Raw genomic sequence first — 15577 nt, 5'->3', positions numbered from 1 at the left:
TGGGTTTCAGGAGTGGTCCACCCAAGGTGGCCATGCATTCCATGCTAGAGTGGGTCCCCTTCTCATCATGTACTTCTTGTCCATTCTCAATTCCAGGAGGTCTTTCTTTTAAGAGGTTACATAAGGAGGCCTCAACGTGTGACCTGGAACCGGTTGATGAAGAGACAATTTCCAGGTTTTAGACGTTTACGTTGACCATGTAGCAATTCCTCCAGATTACTCCGATCTCCTACAAAGGGAAGGACAAGCCGCAGTTGCAGAGACGAAACGCCCACCATTCTTGCTCTCTACTTTTTCACCGAGAGCATTCTGAGTCTGAGTGACCAGAATAATAATCTCTATGCACCTCGGATTTACTCTAACTTCGACACCCGAGTATCCGTCCTCTGCAAACTCTCTGGTCAATACGTCATTAAGAGTTTCTTGGGTCTCAAGCATCGTTCCCTTAAGCCCACAAAATGTGTATGGGTTCCACCATCCGAGAGCTTGAAAATCTCATCATTGTATAAAAACATCCCTGCTTAGAGTAGAAAAACCCATTTAAGCTTGTCTTTGCTCTTGCTCTCCATTTTGAATCCAAGCTGAATTCCCTCAGAATCAGCACATGGTTTCAAAGGTTCTCCACATAACTTTGAATTGCCGACAAAAGCACTGCTACCCATCATTCTGAAAATATTTTCTAAAGGAATTGAACCAAAGACATCGTTGAAGGACACGTTCATAAGTAGTAAGCTTGATAAGTTGCTGAGCTTATCGGGTATGGGACCAGTCAAAAGATTGTAGGAGAGGTCTACTATAGCAAGTTCGTGGAGACTTGCAAGCTGCCTGCAAATTTGACGTGGATGCAGTGTAGGAGATACGGATGCATTTGTCATCCCCGAATGCTTCTCCTGGGACCAGCGCAACCTGTGCCTTATCAAGCAGATATTTGCATAGAGATTCTGAGTCCTTGATGATACCATAACCTTCTGCTTCTTCGTGTCCTTCTCCACAGCCCATGCAAAGTCAATTCGCCGAATTAATGACACCCACTTGTCATCGTAATCCACATCGGTAGGGAACCGTTCGACACCATTTTCTTCAATGGCGTCCAAGCGTTTGATTGGGAGTTTGTCTAGAGAGATTTCCATTTTTCCCATGAAATCCATCTGAAGAAAATTCATCATGGAACTTCGGGAAATTAAAATCCTCAATTGTCGGCTTCTAGAATAGTTGCAGCGGGCACAGAGTAGTTCCCGTGGACGTCCCAAATGCACTCTTGGAACAACACCATATTGTTCGTACTGCACCGGACTGAAACGGGCTCTGAACTGCAGTTATTGCAGATCTGAGAACATAGATGCTTGCAAGAGAGGGCGTTCGTTGAATTAACACGCTGGTCGCAGAAACAAACACTGCTTTGCGGAGTCAATTAATGAACCGCACTCGACTCTCTGTAGAAATCGCAGGGCACCCTCTCATAATGCCCACTGGGGATTTACAGCAAGCTTCATTTACTAACTTTTGAGCTCTGAATACTTTCTCTCACGAGCCATTATCTGTGCTGCCTACAAGTCATGAGACTTCCAAAACAGCTTAATGTTTTTTAATCTTCCCTTGAGTTCCGACAGTATCGGCTCTAGAGGGCCATAACAGCAATCCAATGACTTCTCAATCAGTTTGTCAAAGGATCTTGAGAATATAAACCCATATAAGAATTCATAGCCAGTCTTAGGTCTTCCCTCTCCCACAATTCAAGCATTGAACAGGATCCAGAAACAGGAATGGCCTCGGCATTGAAAAATGCGTAAAAACAAAGCATAGAAGAAAACAAGTAAAAATGTCCTCAAAGGAGGCTTCACATCATGAATCATCAGTGAACCTTCTTCTTAGGTGAGAAAAACAGCATCAAATGCAAATATTGGAAGGATTCTTGGGTATTTCATAACAGAGACATGGCACACCGAGATTAACAAAGACAGACATGAATTCAGGATGATATCTCAACAAGTAATAAGTGGTCTTCATTATCCACTCCAAGCAAACCAACAACCACCCAAACATCAATAGGAAACGTAGAGGAGTAATGAGAGTCAAAATCAAACAATGAGTCAGTTGCATTCATACCTGAGAGTGTCCTTCTTCAATAAGGTTCTGTTCAGCTTCAAACACCCAAAAATCTCTGTCAAAAACCAAAGAAACTTATGAAACAGCAGATCCTTCTTTACTTTCCAAACACACAACTCTCCCTCTCTCACTTTTAGCTCGTATTTTCCTCAAGTAGTCCACAACTCTCAAGCAAACGTGCTCCCCACAGTTACCTCCATCTCATCCTCTGATTTTCCTCTGTAACCTTTCTTTCCCTTGTTTCAACTTTTCTTTGCCTTTCCCCTCCAGCCAGTCTCCTGGTTCTCACTCCAGCTAGAGAACCCCCCTCCTGCCTCTAGCTTCTCTCAAAAAATCCTCCATAGCAGTCTTTCCCTAAGCTCCCCGGAACCTCCTCCCTCCCAAAGCTCCAAAATCCTCCAAAATATCCTCCTCCTCTCTGCAGCCATATCCTCTCTAACCATCACCCCCCAGCAGCACATCCAAAAAGCATGCACCAAAAAGCACCCCCACCCTCCAGCTGCCAGAGACGCTCCTCCATAACGGCATCAAGATTCCCATGCAACGTGTCCCATTTTCATTTGCACCACCAGCCCACTCCTGAGATTCACTGGGAGCCAATCATGGGTCGACACGTGGCCTCCCGAGGTTCCTCCACGTGGCAAGCTAGCCAGCTGCAAGAATCACCCAGAATGGGGGTCTACAATATGTAAAATAAAGCGCTTACCTACCTGTAGACCCCCATTTGGGGCTCTTTCTTTTGCATCTCTGCAGGTCACTTTTCTTGACAAGTGTAGGGCTCTTAAGATGACAGGTGGAGGGCTCTCATGAAGCCAGGTGCTGCCTCCCGTTTGGCTGGTGAGGAATCAGATGGTAGTTTACGTGAACCAATCAGAGAGAGACGGGTATGAGATGATATTCTGGAGAGGTTGCAGGCTGTGAGTGGAGAGCGTATTTTTTCTGTTGAGGAGATGCTTTTTGAGCTGCAGGAGAGGTGCTTTTGTGGGAGGTTTTTCTGAGAGTCTCCAGGCTGGTTACAGAGGAAAAAAAGTTAGAGAGAGGGAAGCAGTAGAGAGAAGGGGTGAGGAGTTGTAGGGAGGTGAGTTTTTGAGAGCTTAGAAAGAGGTCTTAGCTGGAGGAGCAAGCTGGATAGAGAGGTTGCAAAGCATTTTTTTTTTAGAGTGAAAACCAGAGAGAAATTAAGAGAAAACAGAGGGATGAAAGGGAGCATCCTCAGGTACGTTTGCTAAACCACATTTTGATTGCTATAGATATTCTTGGGTTTGCTGTGGCTATGTGAGAATGTATTCATGCTTTGTTCTTCACTGAAAATTTGTTTTAGAGTAATCTGATTCCTTTACAGCTCTCATTTGGATATTTGAGTCATATCTTTGAGATCTTAGTTCCCCTTGGTTTTTTCCACCCATGCATAAGCCCATTGACTCCAATATGAAATGGAGCTCGGGTCGGTGTTTTCTTGGGTTCAGTTGATACTCTGTTTTTGTGTTTGCTCCCTTGCTGTTGATACTCTGTTTTTTATGGTCATTCATACCCTCAAGGAGAAGGGTATTGGTATAGCATGAGCTTTAGGTTTTTATATAGGCACAGTTTCTAAGCTAGGGACCAGAAGATGGTTTTGTGGAGTGGGCTTCCTGAGACGGGAAATTTTCTGCAAATGAATGGGTTTTAAGAACTTCTGGGTCTGCTGCAAAACCCCGCTTTCTGAATCCAGATTGTGGCCCACCATCACCAAAAACTATGGTTTCTTTGCTTGGAGTGCTACCCATATGCCATTGGTCAAGCAGATTTGGAGTTTATAGGAAATGCGAAGGCCTTGAACTGGAGGTCTCATGGGCAGAAGGGAAACATCGTCTGTGTTGGTATGACGCCTCCCAGGAACTTGGGCATGGATGGATTCGCGGTCACAAAATTCGATGATTCATCTCATCTAAATAATCCCAGTGCTGATGGGTCTATGTTACCAATTTGGGACTGCCTCAAGCAACATCCACCTCGCTCCCGCAATTACTTGTTATTCCGCAGCAGATATCAAAGAGTAAAAGTCAGACAAATGTTCGTTTTTCTCATTCACCTCAGCATCCAAAGCTTCAACAGCAGCAGCCTGGCATGCTGCCTGAATTGCCTGGGCATGTGGGACTTTCCCCAATGACAGCAACTAATCAGCTTTCCACTGCTGGTAGCAGTGTGCTGACTGGTGCTGCAGGACTAGGGCAATCTGGGATTACCGATGATGTTCCATCTTGCTCCACCTCACCATCCACTAACAACTGCCCATTGTTTCAACATTGGAGGAGATGCGGAAGTTGAAATGTGAGAGGAAGAAACAATTTGTTGAAGTTCTAGATCAATTGCTGAATATTTCAAAAGAACTTTGCAAACCCAGGGAAGATAATCTGTACAAGATTGTCATGGATGAGACAGATCTATCACTGAAAAGACTACCTGAGTTGCATAGATTGTTGCTTGAACTCCAAGATGAGAAGAGCAACCGTGTGAAGCAGGTACTGGCCCACCTGAAGACTCTTGATTCACTGTGTAAGGTGCTTGGTTTGGATTTCAAGCACACAGTTGCTGAGATTCACCCCTCTATGGATGATTCCATAGGATTGAAAAACCTAAGCAGTGATACAATTGATAAGTTGGCTGCCACAATACTAAGTTTACGAGAAGTCAAAACACAGAGAATGCATAAGTTTCCATGTTGGAGCTCTGGAGTTTAATGGATACACCAATCAAGGAGCAACAGATGTTCCAGAATGTTACTAGTAATATCGCTGCTTCAGAACATGAAATTACTAAGCCTAACACTCTTTCTCTGGATTTCATTAACTATGTTGAGGCAGAAGTATCAAGGTTAAAGCAGCGCCTTCGCCAAGAAGTAGCCTCCGCCACCCCTGCCGCTGTCTCTGGACTTCCCATAGACGACATTCCCGACCTCTTCGCTTCCACCTACAGCGATGTCCCTCTCCTTGATTTACAGTCCAAAGAGATCACTGGTCTCAAATGGCCAGAGCAGTCTGGGAAACTATTGGGATTGATCGTGAATTCACCGAGAGCCCTAGATGGCGCGACTCCACAAGATTGTTTCGAACCAAGGGAAGCATGTTGCTCAGGGCAATGCTAGCAAGGTTTTTCATCCATTTTTGTTGCCTGAACGCATGAAAGGAAACTCCCCAGATTTGAAAGATACGCTACTGGTAGACTTTGATCCACTGAGGTACTTCATTGGGGATTTAGAGGAAGAGTTTCCAAACGCTTTCAAGTTGTGGTACGATTCTCTAGGAGATGATGCCATTGGCATGATGTGGGATGGATCATCTTCAAAGAAACGGGGACGAAGTGAAGAGAATGAGGAGGAAAAAGATCCAGTCAATGTGCTTGGTGCTTATGGTTCTCCGGCTGCTTTCTAAGGGTTGGGTGCGTACCAGAGCTCCCAATTGGGTCAGTCTTCTGCATCAGCTGCTGTTGTAGGAGCTGGGAGGCCTCATCCTGGTGTTGGATCAGTAGGGACCTTGCCGTCATACTTTGGGCGCTAGGTATGGCATATGATTGAGTGCTTAATGTTTATGTACTCTCGTTGATGATATTGGATGTGTGGCATGAAATACTTGTGCTTGAGGAAACTGTGCACTTGCTTCTTTCACATGGAGCATATGCATTAGTGATGAATGATGATTGTCAAACTGCACTTGATGTTGCTAAAGCAAAAGGGCACAGCAGAGTGGTCCGTGTGATTGAGAGCCATATTTGCTTGTTCTCCAGTTGGCTGCGTGGGTTCTATGGGCCAGGCTTTCTGATGCCCAACCACGTACTACTATTACACTGTGGAAAGCCCATATGGATGAAGCGAAGTTTGAAGATCCTGATCCAGCAATGATAATTCTTGATAACTCCACCAAGACCCAGATTAAACTTGCACCTGAGAAAAGAAGCTACAGAATGAGCACCCCTCCAGAATAGCTCCATCCCAGCTGCATGGCTTGCATGGCCATTTTGGGCATGCAACTTTAGGTTGCGTGTCTTTCCTCATTTTTTCCATTATTATTATTTCCTCATTTCAGAATTTTAAGATAATTCCCTACACTCCCCATTTTACATATAATTTCCCGGATTCTAGTTTTTTTTTTTAATTTTCCAAACTCCATTTTTATCAAATAATTTATTTATTTATTTTTCACCTTTAGGGTTTTTTTTTAGAATCACTCAAAATCTCATTTCCAATAAAATTGGCCGCCATTTTCTTTCCGATAAGTCATTTTCGAATTTTCTTAGATTTTTTAAAATGTTTTAAAATAAGCAAAGATTAAATTCCGTAATTTCGAATAATGGAATTTATGGAATTAATTCATGCAAAAATAAACGGGTTTTGGTGGGGGGCCCAACATAAGTGATTTTATAATTAATTGATCGATTGATTGATTGATTTAGTTGCCATGCATAATTGATTTTATTCTACTCTATGACATGTTTGAAATGATTCTTTAATTGTGCATTAAACTCATTTCTTGATAGTGCATTGTGGCTCGTCGCCTAGGTACGCATCTATTCCTATTTTAGTCTTTCTATATGCATGTTTTGATTCTCACATGTGCATGATCACTCTGGGTATTCATTGATTCTCTCATCAATTGTCATGATTGCTTCATTTTATTAGTAGAGACCCAACTTTAGGGACTTAGAGGGGTGCTACGGTCTTTACCGTACCTTTCCGATAAGTAACCTAACCCTCGAATCCGATCCGATTTTTCACAGACCACCTTTTCCAAAATAAGGAGTCACACTTAGGGTTTTTCTTTCTTATTTTGTTTACCCTTTAAAAATAAAACAAAAATAAGTGGCGACTCCAAGTCATTTTTCAAACACTAAAAATCATTTTTTTCAAATAAAAATCGAGCTCGCCATCGAGTGGAAAACGCATGAGCCGAAATGCGGGGTCCACACTACCATAATAAATATTAATAATACTTTAAAAAATCGGTTTAAATTAAATTAACTAACCACTCCTAAAATGGATGAAAATATTTTATCATTTAACTTCTAATTTTAAAATTTAAGTTTAAATTTAAGCTCAATTATAAAAACATTTCCATGAATTGATATGAAGTTATAGCATACAAATTAATTTTTTTAATTTTACATGCTTGTGATTTAATCAACAATCATGAATTTAAACTTATGATTAATTAAATTATAAGTTAATGTTCTCTTTGAAGTTATTTTGATATTTATGGATCATACTACCTTAAATTTAGTTTGTTTAATCATATTGGCTTTACTTTGTTTTTTTAAGAAAATCAAAGTTTTAAATAAATACTTGTAATATTTTTAGTTTTGAAGCGCTGCAGGATAAATAATTTTTATTTATTTTGAATTACCAACATAACAAAATCTCATGGACAAAAAAACAACTATATTTGTATATTAAAAAGAAAAAAAAAAGCTTACTCAAAAATGAAAAAAGAAAATTCATACACCACCATGAAATGTATTTATGAACAAATGTAGATCTTTGCTACACTAACAATGTAAACCATTAACACAGAATACTAATCTATACATGTCTTTTTTTTTTTATTCTTTCTTTTGCTCAATATATCTCCTCTTAATTGATGTAAGTTGGGATATACTTTTCTTTTATTTTCAACAACTTTAATTTTACAAATAGAAATTAAAAATATATTGGTAATAAATTTTTTTAAAAATACAAATATATCAAAAAAAAAAAAAGATTTCACAGCTTAAAACGTTTTTTATAGATAGAAATTTGTTATCAAATATGATTATTAAATTTTAAATTTATAAAACATTAATAAGATATAATGTTTTACAACTACAACCACTTTAAAAATTAGTTTCTCCTATTTATATGACTTAAAAATGGTGATAGGAATAACATAAAAAATTTATTTTAGTAGAAATTAAATCTCAATTATAATTGAAATTTCAATATTCTTTGATTCCCATTATAAATGAAATAATATAGAATATGTTAAAAATTTTATTATATCAATTTATTTTCATTATGCTTATATAAGTTTTTTATGATTAATTTTTATTTCTGGATAAATATTATTTTTCTTAATTTTATTATCTAGCAAAAAAAACCTCTCAAAAGAAATTTTTTTAAATTAAAATAAAAGATTATTTAAAATTATATGTAAGAGTATCATCATTTATTTATTTCTTTTCTCAATCTTAGTATAAGTGTTATCAAATATTGAAATAAAAAAAATAAAATTATTTCAACCTTATATTACAAGGTGCATTCAAATACAAAAATTGAAATCATTAAATTCATTCATATTCATAAAGAAATAGAAATTAAAATAAAATATTCTATTTCATTTTCCATTTTCAGATACCAAACATGACTTTGTAATTATTGCATCATATAACATTTTTTTATTCATAAGACATTAAAAGACAAATTAAAAACAAAACGTTAGAATATACTAAATGTGGTGGTTGATAAACTATAAATTAAATATTAAATTTTAGTATTTAATAATAAATAAATAAAAAATGAAGTCTCAAAACGGTTTACTTTTCAAATTTGTTCTTATATTTAATCACCATAATTTTTAATTGGATTGGGTTCATGGATGAAGTTATTTAAAAATCAGCAACGGGTGATTTGGATTTTTGATTTAAATAATATTATTTTCAAATTATTTATAAAATTATGACATTTTAAAATATATTTTTAAAAAAAACTATATATATTGTCTTCAATCTTTTATTCTTTTCTTACTTCATATAAAAACATCTTTTCAAAATGGGATATTAGTACAAACATAATTTATAATTTTTTATGGAGTATGTCTTTTAAAAATAACAATTTTAACATCGACCAAAAGGAAATTTTAGTATGTTTTAAGGATTTTGATTATATATATATATATATATATATATTTGTAAAAAAAAAAAAAAATCATGTAATTTAGTTTAACCAATAAATCAAGAGGTTAAAAAAAAAAAAAAAGTTAACACAAGCCCAAACCAAGAAGGACGTCCTCCCATGTGCATGGACATGGGAATGCCCAGTTAAATGATTTTTGATTTAATTTTTTCTTGATGTTTGACAAATTTGAGGGAAAATATGAGGAAAAAAATAGATTTAAAGTTAATAAATTATTTTTATACGTTACTTCTAATTCATTTGACTTATTTTAACTTTTTTTTTTTTGTAAAAATTAAATAATTTAAAAATATATAAATTTTTAATTAATTTTAATTATATTTAATTTTATTTCACATTTTTCGTGGTAAAACCAAATTGGAGGAAACAATTTTTCTTAACTTTTCTCATCTTTGCTTTGAAATTCTTTTTAGGAATCAGATGTAGCATTAGAGTTAATTATATATATTTGTTTTTGTTATATTAGTTTAATAATAAAATATATAATATCCACAATATCCATATATATATATATATGAGAAAATAAAAGCTAAAATTAAATGAGAAAAACACTCGAGAGGGAGGTGAATTGGGTTTTTCAAAATCTTTTTCAACACAACAAATTCAAGCACAATAGAAGCAAAAAAAAATAAAGAGATGGAGTTAGAGAAATCAAACTTAGATTTTATAGTGGTTCGGCACTTCCTTGCCTATGCCCACTTTCCTCAATCTCCTAACCAAGTGAGGGTTCCACTAACTTGAAGCTTCAACCAAGTTTCTAATCTTCTTTACACTTGGATTCCGACTTTAATGGGCTCTTACACAATCTCTTCAAGATTCAACTCACTTGAAGACTCTAACACTCAATTTACAATAATGATCTTCTCTCAACATAGCTCAATAATGGCTCAAATACAAATTAAAGCTAGGATGACTCACAAGGATACACTAAAAGATATGCAAGCGAATATTTAATGCACCAAGAAAGAAATAAGAGCTTTTAAGACAAGAATAAATGGGTAGACAATTAATTGCAAGTGTTCTTTATATCATAAATGAAGTGGAGCTCTCAATTTATAGGTTTCTAACCTCGGGAGCCAAGAAAAACAAAAAGCAGCCTCAACCGGTCGAGCTGGGGGTCGACCAGTTCACTAGCCGTTGGAGCATTTAATGCTTTGGCAAGTTACCGTTGCTTGAACCAGACCTTGATCGGAACTCGACCGAGAAGGAGAATACTTTAATCGGGAAAGGAAAACTACTGGATAAGAGAGAGTGTTTTTAGCACTCCTCAACCGGACCTCGATCAGACAAAGGCAACCGGTCGACCGATTCCTTGGCCGGTTGAGCCGGTTGGTCAGTGTCTTGACTGGTTTAGCCTTTTGGCCCCCAAAACCTATCTTTTTCTATTCTTTTCTTTTCTAACATATAGGCAAGGTCTTTAGCTAAATTAATATGCCAATTTTGAAACGTTTTACCTAAGGTACATTTGATAAAACTCGAGTTTTAATGAAATTATAATTTTAAAGAATAAACTAAGTTTTCAAAGATGCATGAAATGATATGTAAAACCTAAGTGCACCCATGCATTCATCTTACATTTATTTCCTATGATTAAAGTCTTCCAAATGTCTTGATCTTGAATCCATTAGGTTCTTTGATGAATTTCCAAATTAATACATTTTTTACAATTCAAACTAATTAGTAACTCAACCATAATTTGTTATCATCAAAACCTGATTAGGAGAACCCTTGGGCTAACAATATATATATTCTGTAAGTGTAACTTCCCAAAATTGCTCAACTTATACATGCCTTGATTGATTTTTGTGGTGTTAATCTTTATTAGATTTTTTGGGAATATAGAAAATGAATTAGGAAAGATAAGAATAGTGATTGGAAATTTGAAAAGAGGGTTGCAAAAATTTTAGTTCTATTTTTTCTACAATTAGCTAGCATAGGTAAAGTGATCACTTTCCTCTGAGAAATGTATGGACTGTAAGAGGTCAGTCGCCAACAGATTTCTCTCCATTGAGCTTTGTAATTGCTATTGTTCCGTTGCACCCATTGGTTTTGTGGGTGGTTCGTTATCATTGATGGACCCGAACTCGCGTGCTACCTGATAACACTAGCGTGCTGCCAACTGGCTTCCATAGAGGTTGATCTATCTATCTTCGGTTAGGTAACTCACCATTTAGTGATATGTAGAGGGAATGACCTTCATGTCATGTAGCCATGTGCGCCCCATGATGGCATTGAACAGGGACAAGTCTTCAACCATAAAAAATTGTACGTTCAGGATAACTGGCCCGGCTTGGACAGGTAACACGACATCACCCAGAGATGTGGTAGAAACTCCATTGAATCCTAACAGTATTCGCCTAGGATTTTCTAGAGCTGGTGATGGGAACCCCATCTGTTTAAATGCAAACAACTGTAACAGGTTAGCTGAACTGCCTGGATCAACCAAAATCCGTCTTACATCGAAATCATTAATCCCTAGTGTTAGAATGAGGGCGTCTTGATGTGGCTGTAACACCCGATTGGGGTCTATTGGGGGAAAGGTGATTACCTCATCTATTGGGCGCATGCCCCCATTAGCCAATTCGGGTTGGATGGAACTAACTCGTTCTCATACAGAGGTGGCTCGAAGTAACCTTTACCTCTTCCATTTAAAGTTGTATTCCTCATCAATGGGTCCCCCATGAATGTAGTTGATTATGGCTCTAGGAGCCGCTGAAGTTGTGGGCGTTGTGGTGGTCAGATTCTGGGCTACCTCCCCACGTTTTTCTTCCAAGCTGACGTACTATTTCAGATGTTCGAATCTTATTAATTTTTCCACCAAGTAGTGGAGGCTTCTACATTGTTTCATGGTGTGACTATGTTCTTTATGATAGACACACTTTCTATTCCGGTCCCTCTTAGCCGAATCCGTCTTTATTGGCTCTAGCCATCTGAAATTAAATAGCTCGCGGATCACAGGGAGGAGCTTCTCGTATGAAATGTTGAGGGGTGTGAGGTTGGATTGGTTTGACTGCTGCTATCATTCTTGCCCCTTACTCGATTGTCTTCGTTGGCTCATGGTTTTGGAGCTCTTGGTTGAGTCGTTTTTGGCAGGTCGATTGGTGACCATGACCTGTTAAGTAGTTGTGCGAACGTCATCCTTGAGCATAGAGTATTTGTTTGCTTGTTTGAACAAATCATTCATAGTCGTTGGAAGCTTCTTGGCGAGAGATTCAAATAAGGGTGTACTTGGGTAAATACTCCTTTTAAAGATTTGTAGGACAACATCCATGCTGTAGGATTCCACTTGGAGTACAGCTTGCCTAAACCGCTTTACAGATTCTTGCAATGATTCATTTTCCTGTATTTTTATGTTTTGCAGGGTACTGGTGTTTTTCTTATGCCGTGTTGAGCACAGATATTGTCCCACAAAGGCCTCCGATAAATCTCAAAAGTTATTCATGGAATTCATCGAGAGGCGGTGGAACCACGAAAGAGTCTGGCCTTGGAGGATGGTTGGAAAGACCTTGCACAGTAGCATGTCATTCCCTATGTCAAGGGTCATGAGTTGCCTATAGTGCATGACATGGTCAAATAGATTGTTGGTTCCATCATATGTAGAGAATTTTGGAACCATGAACCCTTTTAGGGGCTCGTAGTTGATGATGTGGGGGTTAAAAGGCGTGGAGAGCATGTCATCCGGTCGCCTACTAACAGAATCAGGGAGACCCCTGCTTACTAGATCCCTCATTGGTTGTTGTACTGGCGGATGGGGGAGCCAGTCCGCTATGATTGGTGCAGTTGAGGGGCCAGGATATGCCTCCTGGGTTGTCACTACACGTGGCTTCCCCACACAGAGCATATGAGGCCTTAGCCTTGAGCACATCGCATCTGATAATTGAGTTTCCTATCGTGCCTCCTTTTCACTAAGATGCGAGTGGAGTCAGAGCTTTCATCATGTGGCACGTGACAGGCTGGTGGGGGTCTTTCCTCAAGCTGTACTTCTTGTTCATCAGAGGGAAACTCTGCATTCCCAAGGTATGTTGCCTCATCGTTTTGCTTGGAATTCGTTCGCTGACTCCTTAGCTGTCGGCTAAGAGGAGGGCCTGATGAAGACACCTAAATTCGCAACACTTCGTTCTCTTTCCTGAGTCTCCTTGTTTCCTAGAGCATGGCTTGCACTTGTCGTTCACTCTCTCGCTGACGTCTTTCCATACTTCACGCTAGTCAAAGTAGTTTTCGCTACCCATGGCTGACCATTAACTTCTTGAGGGTGCTGACATTTTTCTTATCGGATTCCCACATACAACGCCAATGTTGAGGCTAGGTCAACTGAGGATGGATTCCTCCCTCTGAGGTGACAGTGAGAGCTCTCGTTCAAATGATGGAATCTAGACTTCCTGCTTGCCTGCACAAAAATGTCTGGACGGGTTGTCCGGACATACCCTCTGAAGCCCAAGTCAAACGTTAGGAAGAATGGAAACCCTTAGAGAGAGAGAGAGAGAGAGAGAGAGAGAGAGAGAGAAAGAGAGAATAGGACTTACAATGCCCCTCCTATGTTCTATTACAATGGGGTTTTTATAGTGTTCAAATGTGGAGAGGGGCTCAATAGTGTTGAGCTGGTCATTGTAGTGATGATTGCGCAGTAGTGACAGGGCAATCATCATATTTACAAGATGGCTGGGGGTTGTGTCAGACGGCGCGTCATGACGTAGCTAGTCGTCTCGTCAATCTTGCTGATGACCTGAGACTTGACGTGTCTATCTACTGAAGTAGACTTGAGGATGGGAAGGATCACATCAGTCAATCTGGTGTCAGCTAACCAGGGCCTCGCATATCAAAGAAGATTTGAGGCTATCAAGAGGATGCAGGCCGTTTAGTGGCACAAATGGTCCGGACAGAATGTTCCCCCGAGTGCCTTGAAGGTTGTCCGAGTAGTGATAAAGAATTGCCACATGGCCCAGTTAGGATAATGCCACGTGGATAGACGCGTGGACATATTCATGGGTGGGCACGTGGGATAAGGCCTCCACAGAGTTGGCTCTTTTTTCTACATGGCCTACTAATTCCAATATGCCAAGCCTATAACTTGGTTGCAAGGGAAAGTTATTGATGCTAGTTCGAAAAGGAGGCACCTGCAAACATCACAGAAATGCATTTTCCGCCTTTCAATCTTGTGGACAAGCGTACTACAATTACTTACATTGACTCTAATGGTAATTGGATTCGGGCCAGCAAAGGAGCTCCTGAATAGATTCTAAATCTCTGCTAAGAGAAAGAAGAAATTGTTAGAAAAGTCCATGCCATTATTGACAAGTTTGCTGAAAGGGGTTTGCGATCTCTTGGGGTTGGATATCAGGAGGTTCCAGAACAAACTAAGGAAAATCCTAGAGGTCCTTAGACATTTTGTGGGTTGTTGCCCTTGTTTGATCCTCCAAGACATGATAGTGCTAAAACCATTCGTAGGGTGCTTAACCCTGAGGTTTGTGTTAAGATGATTACAGGTGATCGGTTGGTAATCCCAAAGGAGATAGGTCGTAGACTAGGAATGGGAACAAACATGTACCCCTCTTCATCATTGTTGGGACGTGAGAAAGATGAAAGCGAAGTTCTCCCAATGGATGAGCTTATTGAAAAGGCTGATGGATTTGTTGGTGTATTCCCTAAACATAAGTATGAAGTTGTGAGAATTCTACAAGAAAAAACGCATGTGTGCGGAATGACTAAAGATGGCATGAATAATGCGCATGCGCTGAAGAAAGCAGATATTGGAATAGTTGTGGTGAATGCTACAAACGCTACAAGGAGTGCTATTGATATTGCCTTAACAGAACCTAGTTTAAGTGTGATTATCAACGTTGTCTTAACTAGTCGAGTTATATTCCAGAAAATGAAGAATTATACAATATATGCCGTCTCTATAACCATAAGGATTGTGCTTGGTTTCGTGCCCCTAGCATTGATATGGGAATATGACTTCCCACCATTTAGGGTTCTGATTATTGCTATACTAAATGATGGGACCATCATGACCATTTCCAAAGATTGGGTCAAGCCATCTCCAAAACCAGACAGTTGGAAGCTCGATGAAATATTTGCAACTGGCGTTGTCATTGGCACATATCTTGTTTTAGTTACTATCTTATTTTACTGGGCTATAGATGGTACATCTTTCTTTCAGACCCACTTCCATGTGATACCCTAAAGAGTATTGAGGATATCTCATCTACTATATATCTGCAAGTTAGCATTATCAGCCAAGCTCTCATATTTGTTACACGCAGTCAAAGTTGGTCATTTATGGAAAAGCCTAAGGCTCTTTTGATGTGTGCATTTGTGGTGGCTACATTGATTATAGTCTATGCAGATATTAGTTTTGCTTCAATTAGTGGCATTGGCTGGGGAGAGCTATGGGGGAGTGGCAGTGGCTACGATGATGCTAATGGGAATTCAGGGTATGGAAATGCATCATGAAAATATGATCCATCACAGGCTTCTAGAAATTATGGAGTTCAGACAAATGGTCCTCATGGTGGGCAAGTTGGCTATGGTGGTGATGCACTTAGATGGTTG

The 15577-nt window shown here is 38.9% G+C and overlaps 1 protein-coding gene and 1 pseudogene across 1 annotated transcript; one reads left to right on the top strand and one right to left on the bottom strand.

Moving 5' to 3' along the window:
- Window positions 1-11195: 11195 nt before the first annotated feature.
- On the bottom strand, window positions 11196-11591 carry LOC117931907. The gene has a single exon (XM_034852980.1). It carries the CDS (start codon window positions 11589-11591, stop codon window positions 11196-11198), a length of 396 nt encoding a protein of 131 aa, XP_034708871.1.
- Window positions 11592-12961: 1370 nt separating this feature from the next.
- LOC117931906 lies at window positions 12962-15478 on the top strand (annotated as a pseudogene).
- The last annotated feature ends 99 nt before the right edge of the window (window positions 15479-15577 follow it).

The sequence above is a fragment of the Vitis riparia genome, chromosome 15 (genome assembly GCF_004353265.1).
Source record: "Vitis riparia cultivar Riparia Gloire de Montpellier isolate 1030 chromosome 15, EGFV_Vit.rip_1.0, whole genome shotgun sequence".
NCBI classification, from domain to species: Eukaryota; Viridiplantae; Streptophyta; class Magnoliopsida; order Vitales; family Vitaceae; genus Vitis; species Vitis riparia.
Note: the sequence above shows the minus strand (reverse complement) of the source record. Positions and strands in the feature narration are given on the sequence as shown.